The sequence below is a fragment of the Fundulus heteroclitus genome, chromosome 14 (assembly GCF_011125445.2).
Source record: "Fundulus heteroclitus isolate FHET01 chromosome 14, MU-UCD_Fhet_4.1, whole genome shotgun sequence".
Classification (NCBI taxonomy): domain Eukaryota; kingdom Metazoa; phylum Chordata; class Actinopteri; order Cyprinodontiformes; family Fundulidae; genus Fundulus; species Fundulus heteroclitus.
In genome coordinates this window covers 11,596,906-11,620,013 of record NC_046374.1, presented here as the reverse complement: position 1 = coordinate 11,620,013, position 23,108 = coordinate 11,596,906, and the positions used below count along the sequence as shown (strand labels likewise).

At 43.2% G+C, this 23,108-nt stretch overlaps 1 protein-coding gene across 7 annotated transcripts in view; it reads left to right on the top strand.

Annotated features, from left to right (window-relative positions):
- The window catches only part of phka1a (phosphorylase kinase, alpha 1a (muscle)), a 31,749-nt gene that overhangs the window by 3,879 nt on the left and 4,762 nt on the right, over positions 1–23,108 (top strand). Inside the window, exons 2-29 of one of the 7 annotated variants that reach the window (XM_036146281.1) lie at positions 2,926–3,084; positions 3,231–3,278; positions 3,426–3,594; positions 3,677–3,759; positions 3,849–3,929; positions 5,645–5,743; positions 5,868–6,014; positions 6,515–6,568; positions 7,973–8,095; positions 8,762–8,857; positions 8,961–9,068; positions 11,921–11,999; positions 12,097–12,231; positions 13,795–13,904; positions 14,013–14,157; positions 14,251–14,329; positions 14,443–14,615; positions 15,613–15,774; positions 15,870–15,964; positions 16,054–16,199; positions 17,092–17,245; positions 18,457–18,615; positions 18,705–18,834; positions 18,960–19,061; positions 19,967–20,082; positions 20,495–20,530; positions 22,540–22,569; positions 23,064–23,108. In XM_036146281.1, the coding sequence (XP_036002174.1) occupies positions 2,926–3,084; positions 3,231–3,278; positions 3,426–3,594; positions 3,677–3,759; positions 3,849–3,929; positions 5,645–5,743; positions 5,868–6,014; positions 6,515–6,568; positions 7,973–8,095; positions 8,762–8,857; positions 8,961–9,068; positions 11,921–11,999; positions 12,097–12,231; positions 13,795–13,904; positions 14,013–14,157; positions 14,251–14,329; positions 14,443–14,615; positions 15,613–15,774; positions 15,870–15,964; positions 16,054–16,199; positions 17,092–17,245; positions 18,457–18,615; positions 18,705–18,834; positions 18,960–19,061; positions 19,967–20,082; positions 20,495–20,530; positions 22,540–22,569; positions 23,064–23,108 (3,063 nt within the window). Of the gene's footprint in view, positions 1–2,925; positions 3,085–3,230; positions 3,279–3,425; positions 3,595–3,676; positions 3,760–3,848; positions 3,930–5,644; positions 5,744–5,867; positions 6,015–6,514; positions 6,569–7,972; positions 8,096–8,761; positions 8,858–8,960; positions 9,069–11,920; positions 12,000–12,096; positions 12,232–13,794; positions 13,905–14,012; positions 14,158–14,250; positions 14,330–14,442; positions 14,616–15,612; positions 15,775–15,869; positions 15,965–16,053; positions 16,200–17,091; positions 17,246–18,456; positions 18,616–18,704; positions 18,835–18,959; positions 19,062–19,966; positions 20,083–20,494; positions 20,531–20,602; positions 21,258–22,539; positions 22,570–23,063 lie in introns of those variants that run through there. The other 6 variants (XM_036146285.1, XM_036146283.1, XM_036146282.1 and 3 more) reach the window with 6 other exon arrangements.

The following is a 23,108-nucleotide window of genomic DNA, read 5'->3' as shown; positions in this document are numbered from 1 at the left end:
ACGACTGTGAATGTGGCGTGAAACTGACCGGCCAATGAAGGAAAGCTGCTCTGAGGAGCGTGCAGGTGAGCCGCACTGGGCAGGAATTGACCATTTTCCGGCTTTCTCTGAAACGGGAGGAACTGCGGAGAGGGGATGAACCGAGCGCGAGTTCAGTTTATGAATCAGCTCAGTTGTCACAGCTGTGTCCACTTCACTGCGCAGATGGAGCAATGAACCAATTGTCCCCGTAATTACGCCTCGTTACAATTAAAAACACTCTGGAAAAGTTCACTGTTCTTCCTGGGGGTGCATGCAAATTGCTTTGCATCGCAGCTGTTATGAGTCAGCTTAACGTCTCCTTAAAAAGCCCTAACGTGTTGGCTTTCCTGCAGGACGTCAGTGCATCCTGGCCAGTAGCCATGCAGTGTGACAGTTTTCTGTGCTGCTAACAAAAGCCATGTTGGTGCTGAAAGAGCCGGCTGCTACTGTGAGCCAATGAGCTGTAAAACAGCGACGCTTGAGAAAGGCTGAACAAGCAGCTGCCTTGTTACAACAGGGAGGTTTATGGTGTTAAACTATAGATCTGCTCTCGCTCTCCCCAGGTTATTTTATCTGGTAATGTGGTGTTTCTATTGTAGACTTCTTTTAGTAATAAAGACTCTTCAAACCGTAACTATATTTTACCATATTTAATCTAAAAGGCAGAGGGATGTTCAGAGATTCAGTACTGGGTTCTCATAACAACACAACCAGAGCCTGAGAACCCCGTTTGTTCTCTCACACAGACATTAAATACCAAGCATGCAGTAATGCAGACGTGTCCTTGCTGACGTATTTTCCCCATAACAGTCATTCTGTTCAGTCTGAGTATGTCAGACTCTTTGCCTTCGGAGTCCATTTATCTGTCATTTCCATGGCAACCACCTTTGCAGTCCAGTTTCTGTCATTTCAAGATCAACAATGGGAAATGTAGTAATGTAGTTTAGGGGCAATACTTTGCATCCATTGAATTTTGGTGAGCAAGTTGTGGTGAAAGCTGAGATGATGATGTCACAAAGGTTTACTACTGAAGATTAAAGACTCTGTATAATTTTTTTAAGCCTTTCAAAGTCAACTATAGGCATGTATATGATGACATATTACCATTAGCAGTACAGAGTATTCATTTGTTATGAAGTATTAGTTACTATCTGTTGGTATTTTTCCAACCTAGAAGAAAGATGTTTGCCTTCACGGCAACGTCGCCTCTTTCTGTGTGGATGCCGCCCATTTCATGACGTCGCCCTAGAGACGCCGCAGCATGGTATCAAAAAAAGAGTATTTGCTGTCGCTGCGCAGATTAGGTGCTAGAAGAACTTCTTTTCCCCGACTTTGAGCTGATATTATTGTGCTCTACCTCACGTCCATGCTTGTTTGGCGTGTTTACTGGGCAGGTGCGGCGTGGTCAAGGAAGCTACTTCCTGGAAGGGGCGGTTACTGACCGCTCTACGTAGACACGGTCATGGGCTACTTGTTTTATCTGAAGCTGAGGGACCGGACAGGGAAGGAGCCGCTGTTCAGAGAGCAGAATTCACAAGGATTACTCCGACATGCAAGAATAAGCAAACTCCTGCAATGCCACTCAGCAAAGTGACGGCTAGCCGTGGTCGGAAGACCAACCCAAACTACGGGGTTAGGGTTACTTAGACTTATTGTTGTCACACCTCCGCTGGATGTTGCTGACTCGCTCTGCTCCATTGCTTCTCCTTGTTTATTCATTGCTCGCATGCGTAATATCGTACTTACGGTCACGTGGTCTTGTTGTGATAAATATAAACAAAAGCACTTTGTTCACTAACAAATAGAGCAAAAACAAAGTGTAAAACCCATTAATAGTATATAGCCACGTAATATGCTTATAAAAAAGACCAAAAACCGTTTGATCAAGATCAAATATGGTTATGTACACCAAGCCTCCATCTTGATAGCGTTTTGATCGTCCTTTTTTTAGTCAAAAGACAATTTGCTCTCGGGTGCAATTAACAAATATAAACAGACATGGTAACATCTAGTGACAGTATCACAGAACTATCATAATGCCGGTTTGCTTAATTTATAAACTTTTTTTTCCACTGGATCTTGGACCTTTCTGTATTGTTTCACTGGGAGATGCTATTAGCCGTTAGCCGCTTCCTTGTTTTAACCCCTGCTGCGCATGGGCAGTACATACCTTGTAAATAATCTCAGAATGGTTTATTTACTAACAAATAGAGCAAAAACAAAGCATAAAACATCAAAATATGCAACCAGAGTGAGCTACTGGCGTATAAATAAATAAAAAAGTAAAATAACGTTGCTATGCACCTTTAAGGTCATTTTCTGATCCAGTAGATTCTGTTCGATTGAGGACCAAATTGCTAATTTTCAGCTGGTTCAGTTCGCTTTGCCGTTGCACTTTTGTCAAACAAAGCAAACCTTTTGACCAACGTGTTCAACCCCTTGCCTGTGGTGGCGCTGTGGTGATGTTGGTCAGCAACACAGCACAACTTCCTTTACCGGGAAAACTCTGTAAAGTGCCTTGAGGTGACGTGTTGTGAATTGGTGCTATACAAATAAAACTGAATTGAGTCTGGATGCAACATGCGATAAGTTTATGATAGCAGTTTATAAATATTTTAGCGAGGCGTTTTGTTGTTCTAAAGCAATGCGGTGATGACATTTATGACACATGCCACCTTCATTAGGTGGAAATGTTAGTTGCGATTAACCCGTGTTTTCACCCCGCTTCTCTCTTGCTGACAAGCCTCAGCATCTTCTTGGCCACTCTCACCTCTGTCCCATATGGCCACTGAAGGCCGCACTGCAGGCAGAGAACAAATGCATAGAGTGGGATTAAAAACTATTACGTCCATATGAGAACCTGTCTGTTGCAGCCATAGGGAGTCACTGTTGTGTGTTCGACAGGATCCAGTGACCGGCCTTCTCCCGGGCAGCACCGACCACCCGGACGCCTGGGTCAGAGACAATGTGTACAGCATTGTGTCCGTGTGGGCCCTCAGTCTGGCCTACAGGAAGAACGCAGACAGGGACGAGGACAAGGCCAAGGCCTATGAGCTGGAGCAGGTACCTGGGTGTGTGTGTGTGTGTGTGTGTGTGTGTGTGGCGTGGACGGGCTCAGGGTTCTCATTTAGGCTCTTTAAAGTTATCAGTGGGTCTCTGATGTTTGAGATTGTCACATATTGAATCCCAGGCTGTTTGTGTCTCTGCAGAGTGTGGTGAAGCTGATGAGAGGCGTCCTCCAGTGTATAATGAGACAGGTAAGAGGATTTGTACAGTTCACATCTGGACGCGTTGATCGGACCGTGGAAGAAATGTTACTGGCGCCTGTTTTTTTTGTTATTTTTTTTTGTTTTGTAACTGCTGAACAAACCATCCGTCGCTCTCATCCTCTGCCGCTCCCACAGCTGGACAAGGTGGAGAAGTTTAAATACAGCCGGAGCACCAAGGACTCGCTCCACGCCAAGTACAACACCAGGACCTGCGCCACCGTCGTCGGCGACGACCAGTGGGGCCACCTGCAGGTGGACGCCACCTCTCTCTTCCTGCTCTTCCTCGCTCAGATGACGGCGTCAGGTGCGGCGGGGGAACCCGCTCAAAATCCCGAACTTCAGGACCCTAACGCGCCTCGGCTCACGTCTGCGTTTCTGTGTTCCAGGCCTTCACATCATCTACACGCAAGACGAAGTGGACGTAGTTCAGAACCTCATGTTCTACATCGAGGCGGCTTACAAAGTGGCTGTAAGTGTTCATCCCGCCGGCCGTCTCGCCTCACGTCGGCTTTCCGCAGACGTTCTGACTCCCCCCCTTCTTTTTCTGGTCTCCTGCAGGATTACGGGATGTGGGAGAGAGGAGACAAGACCAACCAGGGCATCACGGAGCTTAATGCCAGCTCCATAGGCACAGCCAAGGTTAACAGAGAAGCACTCGGACTACAGGGTCGCATAAATTAGGCTAAAAAGCAGAACGGGCGCCTGAACCAGAGCTTAGAAGCAGAACAGGTGTCCCTGCGAATGTCTTTGGCTATTGCTCAGTCACTTCAGCGGCCTTTAGGCTGGCATTTAGGCGACCCCGGCCTCTCCGAAATCGCCCTGGATCAGATGTGCCGGCTTGGTTTTTACGGTTAGAGTTTGTCGGCCTGAGCAGATGTTTTGCGGGAGCGAACGAAAACAGAAGAACCGTGTAAAGGTGACAGCTGTAAGCTTGAAGCTTTGGAGGTTTCTCCTCTATGACTATTCTGCAAACGTCACGATGAACCTGTTCATTGTGAAGCTTTAGCCTCTCGCTCAAAGCGCCCCGTCCCTCTGACTCCGGAGCTGTCCTTGGCCGGCACCGAACAGGAGGTATCAGGTTCTCTGCGGTCATTTGAGAATGGCCTCCACAGAAATAACACAGCACGCCAAGTTCCCACTGCAGTCAACACACACACACGTGCTTCTTTTAAATGAAAAGTGAGGACCAGGCCTTGACTTCCATTCATTTTCAACACTTTCTATGGCCTAAGCCTAACCCTAGCCCTAACCTTTACCAGTACATACCTAACCCTAACATAAACCTACCTAAACCTAACCCCTAGCCCAGAAAAACAGCGAGGCCCACTTTACATCAAAGTCCTCACTTTACTATTAAAATAAGCAAAAGAAAGTCACACAGCTGCCAGTACAAGAGCACACACTCTCAATTTGATGTCAGATTTTAGGCTCAGGTACCACTGCTGCATATCCTGATTATTCAAACCAGATGCTTTCATCTTCAGACATGCAGAGGTCGGGCTGAAATCCAGTAATGCCAAGAGAAATTTGGACAAACTCCGAGGGAAAAATAATGTCGGATTAAAATGAAATCAATCTAATCCTGGAGTCAAAGGAAATCAGTCGTTTGATTAAACAGTCGGTGAAATTTTCCTGCAAAAAGTCAGTTTGTCTTCAAAAGCATCTTAAGATCCTCTAAGGTCTACGCAGCTCCTATTGGAGTGGTAAATAATTATATGATTTAGAAATGGCAAAGAAATACCAGGCTTGGTTTTAAACTTTGAAATGAACGTTTGATAGATCTGCCTCAGTGTCCTCTGATGATATTGATGCAGAAGATGCTGTGGATGAGATGGGAGCAGGCTAGTAGGAAACTATCGGCGATTATAACTGGAGCTGATTTTAATGGTGACCTTCTTCCTACTTGACAGTTAATGGCTGCCAAATCTGAATTTCAGTTTTGGTAAGGGGAAGGTAATGTTTTTTTCGTTGCAGAGGCTTTATTTAAATGTCGTTTTTGCTTTTGATGGAGAAAAACTCCTTTTCTAGAATGCGTTCGTCAAAAGTGTGCAGAGCCGATCGGAGACTTAGCTGAAATGCTGACACTGCCAAGGGACGAAATAACTCAAATAAATGAAAACATGACCTCACATAATCGTAGAGGAAAATGGCGTTAGCGGATCATTCGTGGTTTTTAAATGAAACTGTAGCTTAAAAGTTGACATGAGTTCATGTTGAAGTGCTTGTTACCTACCCTTTAAATCCCTCAGTGATATACTTATTACTTACATTTTATTATGTTGTTTTGAACCATTGGATGTTACTTCCAACCATCTTCAGTAAAACACTGATTTCTGATGATGTTTGTCCTGCAGGCAGCTTTGGAGGCTCTGGATGAACTCAACCTGTTTGGAGCAAAAGGAGGCCCTGGATCTGTGGTCCATGCTCTGGCTGATGACATCCAGCACTGCCAGGTAAACACACACACACACACACACACACACACACACACACACACACACACACACGCCGGAGCATTATGGTAAAAAGCAATAACTTCACGTTCTCCTCTCTGGATCTCATTTCCTCCACCATCAGTCCATTCTGACGTCGATGCTACCCAGAGCGTCCATCTCTAAAGAGGTGGACGCCGGAGTCCTGGCAATCCTCACCTACCCGGCCTTCGCCGTGGAGGACATGAGCATAGTCAACATGACCAAGGAGGAGATCATCTCAAAGCTGCAGGTAACCTCTCCTCCACTGCGGGACAGTACGGTCCAAGTTCTGCCGTGCAGCTCACGTTTCTTCTCTGCTTTTTGTAATTTCTTAGATTTTTCTTGGTTGAAGAAATGCTAAATCTATACTGTTTTAGGAATGTGTACTGTCTTCTATTCGTACGTGTTTTCTTAAAAAGTAACAAAGTAATACGCCACTGAATGTTTGCATTTTTTTTTATGCATTTATACATTTAGAGGGAAATCTTTTTTAATTTAGATGGATTGCATTCTGTCAGAGCTCATTATGTTGACACCAAGGTTGATTATCATAATTATTATTATTATTATTTTTTTTTTTTTTTTTTATTTTTCCCCCAGACCTGTTAAGTTTTTGGGAAAACTTTTGTTAAATATCTATTGTTGGGAAAACCGATCATTATTTCTATCAGATATTTTCCCTTTTTTTCATCGTGTTTAGAAGCTGTTTGGACAGACGCCTCGTTGTTAGCCTCTGCTCTCTGTTTTCAGGGTCGATACGGCTGCTGCAGGTTTCTTAGAGACGGCCACAAAACTCCCCGAGAGGTAAAAAGGAGCACAAAAAAGAAAACGCTCATTGCCTTTTTGTCCTGCTTTTCCTTTGACATAATCCATTATATCAGATAAGGGGCAAACAGACTTGTAATTTTTGTTTTAATTTGCATGTTGTTGTTGTTTTTTAGATGAGGTGAAGTAGCTGCTGGCAGCAGTAAACTTGAGGGATGCTGCATGAATACAAATGGGCTCAGTCTCACAGGGCAGTGAATGTGTGTCTCAGACGGTCTTAGTTTACTTGGTCAAACGAAAACATTGCTATGGAAATCAGTGGAATCCTGAAACTAAACTACATGATTGAAAAAGCTGAAATCTGTCCATATGCGAGTCGCCTTGTGTCTTCAGGCCCTCATCTCAGCGCCTGTTTGTGATCTCCTTAAGGGGTCGCTTACAAATATATAAAACTCCCCCAAATTATGAGTGAATCCTTTTTGCTCACAACGTTAGCTAAAGATTGGAAAGTGAAGGATCTTTTACAAAGTGAATTGCAACAATACACAAATATCACCATTTACCATCTAGCAAAAGTATTCTCCTAGCTTGGACTTTTCCAGGGTTTGTAACGTTAAAACTATAGACTTTATTGTATTTTATAGGAGTTTCATGCGATAGACCAGCATATTTGAAAGGAGAATGTGGTTTTCAGCAGTCTTTCAGTTGAAAACCAGAAAGGCATGTTGCATATGTTGTTCAGCGTCGATATTTTGTAAAGCCACCTTTTGCTGTGAGTACATCTAGAAACAGAAATGTTTCTTCTTTATTTGAATATATTCTGAGATTATTCAGCAGATGTCAAGCACTACCACAGGTTATCAAAGAGTTAGCACTAGGCCCTTTTAACACATTGGTTTGCCATCTAAACTATTCTGTTGCGTCTCTGCCTGTTTAGGCTTGATGTTCTGCTGGGAGGCGAACCTCTGCCTCAGCGTCTTTTTCAGACTCTAATTGGTTTAGTTCCAGGATTGTTCTGGATTTGCCTCCGTCCATCTTCTTTTCAGCTCCAACGTGCATCCCCACAGCATTTTACCGCCACAAATTAGGGAGAAAGCAATGTCTTGTCATCCTCTTTCCATGGATTGAACTTTTCCATAGCTTCCTACCCAACCTGTCTTGAGGTTCCCAATCAACTATATATATATATATATATATATATATATATATATATATATATATATATATATATATATATATATATATATATATATATATATATATATATATATATATATATGACATTTATTTATTTATTTCCTACAATAGTCTGACAGAATGGGTGGACAAGGCTTTTACTTTGTGTCACTTTACTAAAGATTACAGCCTCTAACAATCAGAAAGAGCACAGGATAGGGAAGTTGATCAGTGTGTCTCTCTTTCTCTCTCTCTCTCTGTGTAAAGGATCCCAACAGGCTGTATTACGAGTCCGCTGAGCTTAAACTGTTTGAAAATATCGAGTGCGAGTGGCCCCTGTTTTGGACGTATCTCATACTGGACGGCATTTTTAGCAACAGCCATGAGCAGGTAATTTATTTCTGCTTGTACGTACAGACATGGTCAAAATTTCTCAAAACTAGTTTAAACAACGACAAATGAATAACATGGAATATATGTTTATATTTATTTGTTTCTACCAACAGCTAATTCTCAAATGTAGAATTTAATTTTATAACCATTTAATGATCTGCACACATTAGGTCTCACTGATGAAATACAGTAATTAATAGCTATTGATGCATTGATTTAAAACAGCTTTAAAACACTTAATGTGTTGATGCTTGTCAGTACATAAAATTTTATTAAAAATATCTTGGTATTACTGAAAGCCGTGTATAACCAAATACCTTCAGCCATTACCCAGCTGAGACATTATCACACCTAAAATCATTGCCTCACTTTAAGGGAATTTTTGCCAAGTAGAGCAGAAAATTAAAAAAAACATAAAATTGCCACTTAGACACATTATTGTGAGTACAGAGTTTATTTAAATCTCAGAGTATAAAATGTACTGTTATTCTTCATTTGGGTTTGTATTTGCCTAGTTTTCCACCTCCTAAAAGGACCAGAGAAGTTTCCTCTCATTATGCCTTTTACTGAGAAATTACTGGAACTGAAAGGGGTTGTACTTTCTTTTGCACATGGATGTATGCACACCTGTCCTCTGTGTGTTTCCGTCGATGTTGGTTATAGGTGCAGGAGTATCAGGAGGCGCTGGAGGGGATCCTGATCAAGCAGAAAGATGGGATCAAGCTGCTGCCAGAGCTCTACAGTGTCCCTCCAGATAAGGTCATGGATTTCAGTCCTTAAGACGGTGACGTTTCTAAGCTTAGCTTTAAACTGGCTTCCCGGTTGTAAATGCGTCTTTCTATGTGCTTTGGCGTTCAAACAGGTGGACGAGGAGTACGAGAACCCTCACTCAGTAGAAAGGATCCCGATGGGGAAATGTCCCCTGAAATGGGGCCAGTCCCTGTACATCCTTGGAAAACTCCTGACTGAGGTGAGCTAGCATGAGAAGCTTGTCTCACTGTCTGCTTACCTTAGTCTGACGCTGCTTACTGGTGCTCATCGAGACCATGGCGAAGGCCCCGAAACGTTCAGTGAACTTTTGCCGGCGTTTAGAGAATGAAGGAATACTGGGGGTTGTCTGGGTAGTGCGGCCAGTAATATATATAATTTCACCCAGAAGGAAACACAGCTGTGAAATAATATGGAGCAAAAATGGCAAAACGTAGCAGACAGACGAACCTCTAACTTGAAAGAGCTTTCAACAAAATAAAAAACAAATGAATGACATGAGGCAGTTTTTTTTGTTGTTGTTGTTTTTTTTCCTGGTTCACCTTCACCTCTGTGTTCTGCTGCCGTGGCTCAAAAAACTGAAAATGTTTCCAGATCTCTGTTTATAATATCTTAATATAGGTATGCCAATACTTCAGACCAGTATTTAGGCCATTTTCATTCCAGCTCGCTTCACCGTGCCATCAGATAGGAGGAGCATCTATCCGCTCTCCAGTTCCTCTTGTCTGTTTACTGAGCGAGTCACGGTGCTGTGTGTAATCTGGAAATCTGAAGAATGGCCTTGGCGCCCCTGGGTCCACCAGATCCTCCCGAGACACACCCGGTTCAGCGCGTACCACCACCTGTAGCTGCGTCTGGATGACAGATGCTTCACACACAATTTGTGCCGTTTACATCGCTTGAAACACGTCGTTCGCATCGTAGACTGCTAATTCACTCCTGAATGCGCTTTTACATAGAGATAGCATGTGAATCAGTCGCTCCTTCTGTGTGAAGGAACCTTGACATGTGTCTCTGCTCCAGCAGACCTGATTGAAATGATTTCACTGCCTCTTGCATGCAGTCAAGTGTTGCAGAAGGCTGTTGATTTATTTAAGTCAGACGTGTGGCAGCTGGGAAACACCTGAAACGTGCCGGGACCTGAGGACCAGGGTGGGGAAACACTGCTTTTCTCTCCTTCTGCTTTTAAAAATGTAAAAAAACAACAACTTTAAAAACACGTCCCATTGGGGAGAATCAGACTTTCACCAAGTTTTGAAAGAGCAGCACAGACAGAGTCGGGCAGTGATCAAAGCTGAACTTCTGACGAATTAAAGGGACTGACGCACACATGGAGGTACTGCCACTGACAACATGGAGGAGATGCTCTGTGCAGTACTTTGAAAGAAAACTGCCATAACTTTTTTTTAACTATCAGAAATCCGGGGTCGTGAGGCCATCCAGTTGACCATAAATCCAGTTGGGTCCAAATGTTTTCACAATCCTGGCAGATTTAACTTTTGAATGGAAAAGGATTATCAATCAGAAAAAAAATACTGCCTGTTCCATCTTAGTAAAAAAGGTGACATGTCAAAGAAAAAGTTGGCCCTTTTAAAAATCTTTTTCAGAATTACAGCAATAAAACCCTTTTTTATTACTGCCAACCATATTTATGCATGTTTCTGCCAGTATCTAACTTAATATTGTTGTTGCTTTAAGTCTTTGAGGTTGTAAGGCTTCCTCGCCATCACCCTAATCTTTAGCTAGTCCCCAGTTTGTCAGATTCAAGTCAGAATGGGGCTGGACCGCTTCAGGATGTTAATGTTACTTCCAGTGAAAAAGACAAATATCGGTCAAATTGAAAGCAGAGCTGTCAAGTTACATGAAAAGTTCACCATGAGATTTAGGTTAACTACAGAAGCAGCTCTCTTCTCTAGCTGCTACTAGCTTCCTAGCGGCTAATAGCGCGTTAGCGAACAATCTGGTTTGTCAAAGTGGTTAGCAGCTCAGCAGATTGATTAGCCCGCAAGCTTTTATTTGAGGGATCCATTCTAATTACACTAAGCCAGTGAATTATATCTCTGTTTCTAAAGTCAAAACAGCAAACCTTCACAAGCCTTATCCAGGTGTAAAAAGCTCTAAACTTCATATAGCATTAAGTTAATCAAAACCACCAATATTATTCCCTCTGTTCATAAAAACATAGAAGTCTCACAAGTGATGCTGTTCACAAATGTGTATTTGAATTCCTTCACTTTAGTCCTTCCCCGTTTACACAGAACCAAACTTTGAGCCTCTGCTGGCAGCAATACAGACGTCCTGCCATGTAGAGGGGTCTGTTTTAACCAAAGCTCTCAGCTTCTATCAAAAGTTAAGTGTGAGATATTTTTACATTTTCGGAACGGGGGGGGCAAACGTGCGACTTCGACAGGAAGCGTGGATCCAGTCAACTCGCTCATATCTAGAAATCCTGTCTGCTGCAACCAAAACTCCACCTTCCTTAGTCCATTCCAGCTGTCTGCTTTATTCTTGTAATATGTATTTTGTTTCCAGATTTTGTTTCGCATGAATGGATCAAATGAAACAGACCCATAATGTGACAAATAATCACTGAATAAAGTTAAGACCTAAATTACTCAGAACTGGTCGCTCTTCCTGCTCCTCAGCAGGAATTACTGATGGCTACAAGCTGTGAAAGAAGCTTAAACAGCTCCACAGAAAACAGGGTTTAGACTGAGCGCTAAATGCACAGCGCTGAGAACGGATCAACAGCAGCCCAGATGGGCTTTATTTTTTTTATGCGTGAGGAATGCCACGTGTGGCGTGTGCGCAGTCAGGGAAATGCTTGTGTTTCACGGTCATTGTGTGAGAGTTGAGAGCCATGCTATAATCAAACGTTATTGTCAAGATTACTTGCTAAGTTCCCCTTATTGCCAGTCTACATTTAAGTTTATTGCTGGCTGTATGTCATGTTTTGCATTTTAAGATAATTAAATTAGCTGTGTGACATGAATGTTTTTTAAAACTAAGTCTGTGTTGGTCTGGTATACTTTTTATAATTTGTTTTGCGTTTAGGGTTTTCTCGCCCCCGGGGAGATCGACCCTCTTAACCGGCGGTTCTCCACAATCCCCAAGCCTGACGTAGTCGTACAGGGTGAGTGCACAGCCAAGACCTCCTCGCTCCTACAGTCAATTTTAACAGTTTCTATTATTGAATAACAGTTACAAGCAAATTAGTTTTCCTCCCTCAGTGTCCGTTTTGGCTGAGACGGAGGAGATTAAGGAGCTGCTGATGAAGAACGGTATAAACGTGGAGACGGTGGCTGATATCCATCCCATCCACGTTCAGCCCTCCAGAGTCCTCAGCCACATCTACGCCAGACTCGGTATGACCTCTGGACCATCTCTCGGCCTCGTGTCAAAAAGCCAAATTAAAAAAAGAAGTTGGGATGAAAACTCCTGATGTTTCTCATATATGTTACCATGAGTGATTCTCTTGTTTTTAGTTACATACTGTAGATAGTGTAGTGGCTTTGTGGTTACCTTGTAGTGAAGCTGATGAGTGGCCAGAGACAGAGACGTTTGGAGTTTAATATGGGAGAAACCTTTTATCCAGCTAATGAGACGGGACACAACGGGTCGGGCTTACAACAGACAGGAGTGATTTATTTAGGGTTTTTTAAGGTTTATTGGCAAATATGAAATACTTTTTGTTTATACGTATACAGACTGAACGTTTCAGCTAAACTACACTAAATTATGTAAAAACTGTGTAAAAAAATTAGTCCAGGCTAAACCAGTCTGTATAATGTGCCTTTGATGTTTGTCTAATCCTAAAGTGGCACCAACGCTGGAAAACCAACAAAATTTTCCTTTGTTATTTTTTCCCAGGTAGAAACGATGAATAATAATATTTCCCTTTTTGGTCCCACAGAGGGGAAAGTTGTTTCCCTGCATTTAAACCATCCCTTAGGGAGCAGTGTGCTGCAACACTGAGAGACCCACAGGGAGTAGTCCGGGGTCAAGGGTCTTGCTCAGGGACCCAGACTGAGTTTTGAACCGCAGACCTTTGGGGCCTCTCCATGACGCAAACGAACGACTAGGCCACCACTCCCACTCCTATAAGCATCATGCTTCTCATGCTGTATTTTAAACAATCTCAGTTTAGTGAAGTATCCAGTTCAGGTTTGATGAGTCGCAGTATTTTAGACGTAAACTACAGATGATCAAATGTTGTCCAGATTTATCTAAACCTGAGCATTAATAAGAGGCTACAAATCTGATGCTAACTTTAGCATTGTCTGCAGCTAACATTTAGCTGGTTTATTCAGTGTTTAGAAACTCTTTGTATCTTGTCTTTGCTCAAATAATCTTTCTCTACACCGTGTCCAAAATGGAGCTGCACCGTGCCACAGGTTGTTGCACTAGTACCTTGCAGCATAAAAGTCCTGGTTTTCAACCACGGGTTCGACCTGGGGTTTTTCTGCATGAAGTCTGCATGTCTCCCGGTCCTCCAGCTCCTTCCCACAGTCCAAAAACACGACTGTTATGGTAATTCGGTAACTCCATATTACCAGCAGGTGTGAGTGAGCGTCTGCGTGGTTTTTTGTCCTGTAGGCTTTGAACTGTGATGGACTGACGATCTATTAAGGGTGTACCCTGTCACTGGAGATGGGCACCAGGCCCCCCGCAACCCTGCACGGATAAGCAGATTTATAAAATGGATGAGTGTCCAAAATGCTCCTGAATAAATGATTTAACAGGTAAAAGATTATTCAACACTTTAGTCACCAAGAACTGCTTCCCTTTATACTTCAAAATAAGATTTTCAAACACAGATGTTGGGGGTACACACAAGATTGCGGACCATAAGATGCTACAACCCTGATCTGCCATACACATGTGACACTGTGACCCTCTCTTACTTTCCGGGTCATCGTCTGTTTCAGGCCGTAACCCAAGGCTCGGCCTGACAGGGCGACCCTACAGAAGGATAGGAGTTCTGGGAACCTCCAAGTTCTACATCATCAGAAATACCATCTTTGCTTTCACACCTCAGGTAATGAAACTAAACGTCCCTGTTCTGGATTCAAATGTTAAAAAAAAAAAAAAACACATTGAGGCAATCCTCAACCTCCCGTTTTTCTCCACTAAAACCCACCTGCAGTTTATCGACCACAAGCAGTTCTACTTGGCTCTGGACAACAAGATGATCGTGGAGATGCTGAGGAACGAGATCGCCTACCTGTCGTCCAGGTGGAGGATAACTGGACGACCGACGGTCACCTTCCCCATCTCACAGACTATGCTGAGTGGGTGTTCGCCTCTTCTGCGCCGTTCCCTCTGAGAAACCGTCCTGCTGACGCTTTGTCTCGCCGATGGCTGTTGTGTTTTTCCTGCTGCAGCCGAGGACCGCACGGACCTGGACCCAGCAGTCCTGGCTACGCTGAAGAAGTTGCAGGATGGATATTACGGAGGAGCAAGGTGGAGTCGTATTTGGCGGTGTTCCCTTTTTAATGTGCTCGTATCGCCTTTCCTCCGCTCTCAAAGGAAACGCCATAAAACACGTTATTCCCGTCTCCTTCCCCGTCTGTAAGGACCCAGACCGGAAAGCTGTCGGAGTTCCTGACCACTTCCTGCTGCGCTCACCTCAGCTTCCTGGACGGTAAGGCTCCTGGCGGCATGGTCCGGCACGGCGGCCATTGTGATGATGATGATGATGATGATGATGACAGCGATGGATACGTGCATGAATTACGTTGTGATGATGGTAAGAATAAAGCAAGATGTCTGGGTGATAGAGAGGAATGGTGACACCAGCTGGGGGAAACATGAATTGGAGATTCTAAGTTTTATGCACCACTAGGGGGCGCTGATGCAGCTTTTCACAGTTGGTCTCACCATTCCTTGTAGTATGTGTTCATAAAAAAAAAAAAATATGCACATTGAAAGTAGTGTTAAAAAAAATGATACGGACAGGGATTTTGTCTTTTGTTGCATTACAAAATTTGACCATTAAGACACTCTGAGTGATTTTCTTGAATGTTTCCTGCTACTACAGTGAATTGGATTTTATGTCACCATGAATGACGCTGATTAAACTAACCTCTCTGAGCATATCTTTAATCTGGTTCATCTGTGATTCCATCAGAAACCTGAATAACCTGCAGATGTGCATTAATCACCACTGTCTACTTTATTATATCATTTGTACACTGACCCTCTTCCTGGAAGCCTCACCATGGCGATGATGGTGGCGATGGTATTGGTGAGGTGGCATGTCGGATATATATTTAGTTTGAATCGCTCCATCACTTCAAAGCGAATTTGCATGGCAGCTTGAGTTGATTTGGGGAAAAATGCTGCTTTGTATTGCATTAATATGGCAAACGCGCTGAGTTTGAAACATTTTGGCATGCGTTGATTGCATGATTTTTAAAAAGCTCATTTTGGTGCATTTACTCCTAAATGCGTCATGTTTTATGTGAATAACTCAGACTGGTGTCTTGCTTTAAGGTGCATTATCTTTCGTATGCAGAACTGATTTCACTTTAACTCTGCTGTTGATGCCTTTCGGTGAGCTAACCCTTTAAAAAATGACATGCTAATGAATAAATCAAAACAAATGTCATTCAGACCTTTAAATCCTTTACTGTTTAAGAAGGATGAGTTAAACCGTGTTCTCCTGGGTTATTGTTGAGCCCATTGCTTTGTTCTCCACCTAAGCCTGCCGCTGACCGTTCTCTTCCTGCTTCCCCGTCCTCCAGAAGCGGACGACCTGGCCCAGTATCTGGACCACCTGTTGGCTCACTCGGCCCCCAAGAAGTCTAAGCGGGCGGCGGGAGGTCTGGGCAGGTTCAAGGCCGTGGCCACCAAAACCAAAGAGATGGTTTCTCTGATGAGCAAGGCCCAGGACCTGAACATCCACAGTCAGTGGCAAAAAAAGGGGTTCCTATCTAGACTTTCACAAGACGATGTTCCTGAAGATGTTTTGTTTCCGTATTCTCTTTCATCCTTCGTCCAGACGTCAACATGTACCTGCCGAGCAAGCTGTTTCGTTCTTCTCAGCCGTCGCTCAACCTGAACCTCACAGACCCTTCTGAGCCTCAGGAAACTCAGGTCCTCCCTCTTCTTCTTCTTCCTCTTCTTCCTCGCTCGCCCCAAACGTCCGCCTTGGCCTGACCGTGTCTCCCTCGGTCCGTTTTCAGGGCTCAGAGGTGTCGATCTCGGTGGAGAGCGGCATCCCCAGAGACGAGAGCGGCGCCGTCGACTACAACGCTCTGGTCCAGCTGCTGAAGGACACGACAAACCTCCAGGACCAGGCAGATATACTTTACATCCTCTTCAAAGACAAGTGAGCGATACGATCATCTAGGCCGCATGACATTAGAGAACCTCGCAAAGTCCTTAATATTGGTGGATATCGATGGTTATATCAGGTGTGATAGAAGTTTTCTTCTTTTTCTTTCTTATCTGTGCTTCCATTGCTGTCTGACCTTCAGCATTTATGTCAGCAGAGTTCGGTGTGAACATCTGTAGCCGAGAGACTCTGTCCAACTGGCTTAATATTGCGATAGCTCCTAAAATGCAGATTCACGCCACTTTGACTATAATACCCAAGCATCATTGCACTTCAGACAGTCCTTTTTATGTTTTTATGTTGCACACAGTGATACGGTGATGACCATGTATCTGTGATATGTTTCACAGCCCTCACAATCACACAGTTTCCACAAACAAACTTTGTGAAGGATTAAAACTTCTCAACAAAAAGCTGCTACATTGAATCTTAAAAAGGTTCCCCTTAGAGTCTAAAAATACAAAACCGACTAAACAATAGAGAAGCTTGGTTGACAATATTTGCATTTGTGACATCGGAGCCTATTTTCCAGCAGAAAAAAATACAAAGAAAATTATCAAAATGTTTCTCTCTTTGATTTAAATGATGCATCAGATGTCTGCGCTGCGTTCACTTGCGTGCGGACATCGGATGCATGCTTGTTTGTGAACCCAACAAAGTCATTATTCTTTTAAGACGTTTCATTCTGGATTTAATCAACATAAATGTGTCAAAGTGCCAGTGCTAGTTATTTTCTTAATATGAACGACATTAACCAGTGATTTTATTTGTTTACTGTATAAATCGGATCGTTTTGTCATCTCGTCGTACACGTAGTAGCGTAGAACAACATGATCGTACTGATCCTGTGAAGAGTTGTAACGCGCCTGTCTGTGTGTTTCCTCAGAGGCATGGAGTGGGACACCCAGCTGCAAGGCAAAGGCTCCACGGTCAGATCTCTGCTCAGCGAGCTTTACGAGAAGGCCGGGGACCTCAAACTCTGGGGCCTCATCAGGATGATCTCTGGCATGCTGAAGAAGAAGGTGGAGGAGCTCGACTCGGTACGTGGCGGGTAGTCGAGCCATGCCCTAAAGCCGCTGTCCTCAGAGGCTCCCAGCTTCACTCCCACGGCACAGATTAGTTAAACCAGGCTGGCTACGGCGTCTGGAACAGTCCAGATTTCAGTCATTTTCTAGATGAATAGGGAAAAATAAGATAAAAGTACAGAAAAATGTTTGCATTTCAAACTTTAAATCTATTCTCTAATTGTCCTGTTCCTTCACTTTCTTGCCTTTAATTGGACCGTGCATCCCCCCCTTTCCTTCCAAGCGCCCATCATTCCATCCTTCCTTCCTTGTGTCCTTCCTTTCTGGTTGTCTGCCTGTTCCTGTCCTTCCTTCCTCTTTCCCTCCCATGTGTCTTTCATGCCATTCCTCCTCCTTTGTTCCCTTGTATATCACCTGTCTCTGTTTTTTTCACGTCCTCTGCTGAAAGCCTGCCTGCTGGGGCGATATCTGCCCTCACTTCTAGTTAGTTTTAATATTTTCTGTTTAAAAACAAATGGAAAGAGCTTGAAACTGTAGAAAGCTGAGTCTGGGGGCGAAGGGTTTTATGAATATTGTGTAGAAACCTTATTGAACACGTTGGAGTGTTGTTGGAAAGCAGGCGTGTCAAAGTGCTGCCCGACCCCCACAACAGCATTTAAAGAAGGATTTGGTAAATGGGACAAAATTGGAAAAAATGTGAAGTACAACATAAAAGCATTTGTCTTTTAATAACACTTTTTACCTTGTCTTTAATTTTATCTATCTAAGGACTTTTAATGAAATGCAGATTTTGTTGCATTAAACTCTGCTTTGAGTTCATTTATTAAAATTGGCTAAATACAGCAGGTGTTTTCAAAGACACACTAACCCAACACCTGTTCTCATATTGCTGGACCAAAAAGAATTCAGATTTTTTTTTTTTTTTTTTTTCGATCGAGCCTAAAATAATTTGCAAACTGGATGATCTCTTAAATGGGGCCAATGAGCAAAACCCTTTTTTAAGTTCTGGCTCTACAATGATTTACACCTCCCTTTTTGATTAATTTATTTAATTAAATCAGATTTTGTAGAGCAGGTAAATAAAATAACAAAATTTTTGGGTTATTAAAAAGAAAATAAAAGTACTTTGACAATTTTTGGCCCACATGCCCAAAGGTTTGGACACGCCTGCTGTGAAGGCTTCCCTTTAGGACAGTCTCCAAACTTCTCTCCACAACGTTGTCTAGGCGTGCTCTGATCTGCTGGCGCACCAGAAGCACCTGACCGTGGGCCTGCCTCCCGAGCCCAGGGAGAAAACCATCACGGCTCCGATCCCGCCGGACCAGCTGGCCGCGCTCATCGACGAGGCCAGCGACAACAACGTCAGCGTGGCCGTCCTCACCCAGGTGGGTTACTGTCCCGCCACCCCCCGCTCTCACCTGTCCCGCCCTCTCACCTGTCCTAACCCAGCGCCCCGCCCGCCCCCGTCTCCTAGGAGATCATGGTGTACCTGGCGATGAGCATCAGGACTCAGCCCAGTCTGTTCAGCGAGATGTTCCGGCTGCGTATCGGCCTCATCATTCAGGTCATGGCTACTGAACTCGCTCAGTCGCTCAACTGCTCAGGTAACTCTCACCCCTCCAAGCCCGTATCTCGGGATTTATAACCCTAACCAAAAAATAAAAATAAAAGACAACAGCCTGAGGCCTCTGATCGGCCGTCCTACACTTGTTTTTGTGGGTTTGTGCAGGAGAGGAAGCCACAGAGAGCCTGACGAGTCTCAGCCCGTTCGAACTGAAGAATCTGCTGCACCACATCCTGAGTGGGAGAGAGTTCGGAGTGCAGCGCAGCGGTCAGTCCTCTCTCATCACAAATCAGACGATTTGTGATGAGGCCGCGCACATTTATTGGCCCCCTTTTAGAGAGGCGGGAAAAAAAGGCTGAAAATAAGTAAATTTTCTTTTTTGTTAGTTTATTTAAATGGACATGTATGCTAATAAAATTCTTTCCCCCCAATTTTCCATTACATGCAGTATAGAAATAACAAGAGAAGGGAAGAATATTACCGCCATTAATTATATTGGCAAGATAAACAGACAGAAACTAAATAAAAATGATCCAATATTTAAATTCTCATTTGGCAACATGTTGGCTTTACTTAAACTATAAATATGCCATATATTCCTGGAAAGCAGAAAGTAGTGAATGAATTCTAATATCTATATTTGCAAAGCCTGGCTATAGACATTTCTCACCTGTTGCGTCTAATTGATAACACAAAGGGTCCCTGCACTGCCTGGAAAGGTTTGGGATTTAATTTTTTAATTCAAACCTATTTTAAAATCAGATAAAGACCGATTAAGATCCGGACTTTTTTCACAATGATGACCCGACCAACAAAGCCAGCAGAAGCGTCATAGTGGACAAAACGGACAACTATGACACAAACGACCACTATAATATTCTTTTTTTTTTTTTGTATAAATGTTGTGAACAACCTCCCGTGTGTCCTCCATATGTCATCCCTAACTTCCTGCCTTGTTTCCTGCCTGCCTTTTATCCTTACTTCCTTTCTTTATTAGCCTTTTGTGACCTTCCTTTCTCTTTTTCCCCCCATCCTTTCTTCCATCCATCCATTCATCCATCCATCTATGAAGTTTCTGTTTTTGCAGGTTTATGCTGTTTAAATCCCGCCCACTGAAAGTCGCGTATAAAATGTGAAAAGTAAGAACGGCTGTTTCATTTTCTCGTCCACAGTGCGGGAGGTGGACGCCGGCGTCAGTCCTGCCATCTCCATCCATCACCTGGGCAACGCGGGCGCCACAAAGAGCGAGAGAGCGGGCATCAGTAAACTGAAGAGCGACATGAAGATGGTAGGCAGCTGTGGCTCCGTAGTTCTGAAGGACATCATTAACACTTTTAACCCAATCTGCATCCAAAAGTGCACTGAGAGACGTGATTAAAACCGTAAAACCCTACTAAGGACTAAAAATCTAACTCAGCAGCTGTTTTGAAGCAGGGGAAAGCAAAATTAGGGCTACAGCATCTTATTTTTCCATAAATCCTATTCTAGTTTGCATATTTGAGAAGGAACAGGAAGAAGGACAACTTATTTAATCTCACCCTTTCTCCAAAACCTAATTTCTCTGTTTCATTATTTTAAATTATGCAATAAGAGTTAAACTGTAATCAATTTGCGCACTTTGCACTGTTCCATGGTCTTACTCCACAGATAGAAACAGCCTTTAAACAGCATGTTGAACTTGACTTTTCTGCTTTTTACAGCTGGAACGCAGGTTGTCTATGATGGACCCCAGTAAGGTGATGCTGATTATTATAGTGGAGTTTAAATCACTTCAAGGGTGCAGATGGGAAACGTAATTTTCTTTTTAGGAAAAACCACCGAAGGTGATTCTTCAGTTTAAAATAAATCAGTCAAAACCCTTTGATGATGGAGATTTGCTCTGATCAAGTGTGTCTGGAGGACAATCCCCCTAATTCTTAAAGCTGACGCAGTAATCACACTTACTGGAAGAGCTGCAGGTTGTAATTCCTCTGTTGCTCCATCTGTGTGTCAGATCCTATTGGGGTGATAATTTCATACGAGAATATGGATGGTGCCGGTTCTCCCTCTGTTGAAATAAATCACAGATGGGTTGGAAAACAGGAACAGACTCCAGATCTGATGACCAATAATCAAACTGCATGAACTTTGTTGTGGAGATCAGCTAAAATGTGAGCTTGACGCTGCTCGTTTGGTTTCAATCCATGAATCTACACTTTAATCCTGCTGATTTACCAGACTGTCATCCTTCATCTGATCATCTACTGTAATAACATGATTGGGTCTTAAAGATTCTTTTCTCTTACATTTGGTTGTTGTTGTTTTTTTTATTGTTTTGATAGATAAAAACAAAGTGGGAACAAATGGTCTTTTTGTGACGGACTGCCACTAACCTGCTGGCACCTTGTCTAAATTGCGTGTGGACAGATGACAGGTTGAGGTTTCTGTCTATGCCCGTCTGAGCCATAAAACTGTTTCTTCGAACTAAGAGGCAAAAATCACAATCAGTGTTTCAGACCTTCAGAAAACTTCATATTTAAAGAAAGGTGTAGGTAGTGAAGGTTTTCAGGACCTTTTCACAGACCTGTGGTGGTCAGTATGGGATCATTTAGATTAATTCTGCCGGCTAATTTCTGTGACGCCAAAGAAGAGGACATCATAAAGCTTAGCTGGTCTATTTTCACCACTTGAGTGGGTGTGCTCCGTTTTAACAGGGTCTGCACGTAGTTTTAGAAAAGAGGGGTTAGATGTTGAGCTTGAACTGAACTATCTAAATCTTGCACTGATTTGGATTGTCTTAAAATTTCAACAGGAGAAGTTGGTCCTCATCTAAGTGCTAGAAATGCCACACATGACCCAGGTGACTCTAGGATACACTAAAGGTCACAGATGGCGTGGACGCTCAGTAAGGAAGGGACACAGGATTTAAGGATAACATCAGCATCGTTTGATTTCTTGATATCGTCCAGCTCTACTGTCGACTATTCATTTAGGTTGCTACCAAGAACCCATAACTCAAGAGTGATGACCCTTTCACTCGTTGGCCATTTTGTCTCTTAGCAGCTTTATATGTTTAAAGGAGAGCCATCTGAATCGTTATGGTAATCTGAACCCACCTCTGGAAGGCTTCTGTATTCTTCAACATACGGAGATGTTTACGTGTCGTTTGAAGCGCCTCGCCCATCAGAGCATGTTTTCACGATTAATTACACAAGATCAAGATCAGTGGGGCTCAGCTTCTAACAACACATTTTGATCCAAAGTCATCCAAAGCACAACTCAAGTCTGGGTGTGAAACTAATGTCCTCATCTCTGACACGGTGGCTGGTGTTTGCAGTTAGCGATGCTAACTAAGCTAGCTGTAAATGCTAAGATGCTAAAGACGCTCTCACACAGTGGGACGTCGCCTCTGCTACTGACGTTAGGAAATAATGAATGCATACAGTTGGGAGGTTAGGAAAACTATTTTGAACGCTGGTAAATTATAGCTTCTCAAGATAAATCAGAATCTTTTTTTTTTTTTTCAACAACTGTCTGCAGGTCAGAAAAAAAATAATCAGTACCCCAAAATTAGCCACTTAGCTCCTATCGGTGCATTTCAAGGTATAACAGTTATAAACGTATTGACTCGACAATGACCCTGACCACCTCCAAAATTTATTAATGTGATCTTTGTATGAGTTGACCTTTTTGTTTCAGCCGATCTGGATATAAGCAGGCTGACCATCATCAAACCTAAAGCTTTAATCCTGTTTCTTTATTGCAGCTCGACCAGCCTATGACGCCCACTGAAAAGGTGACAGCAACGATTAGCCGTAGGGTTTAATTAGAGATCAGTAATTTCACTCTGGAGCGTCCTTCATTCCTGCTGCTCCCATGGCCTAAGAGGAGGACTGGTTTATTCTGGTGCTTGTTTTTCTTCCCTTTTTCTAATCTGAATATCGACTGGCTTGACCTTTAACGGGATGATGAACTTTGGAGTTACCCGCTGCCTAACCGTCTCTAAAAATGGTGAATCAGTTTAATTTCCTTAAATTGAAAGTTGTTTTAGAATAACTTGACTAATTGCTGCAGGAGATTTGCCCGACTAGCCGTTAATCCCTGCCGCTTCCTTCACTGGTGTACAATCATGCATGTTGTGACTTTACCAGCTTTGGGGTTGGTCCGAGTCGTCCTTTTCCTACGTTTTTTTTTTTTTTTTTTGCTTGTTTTTGTTTTGTTCATCATCTCCATTTGCTTGTTTGTCGTTTCTCTCCCTCCTCTTTTTTCTGTTTTTGTTCTGCTTCTCAGGGCGCCCGAGCTCAGTCACTGGACGTAGAAAAGATCGAATCTGGG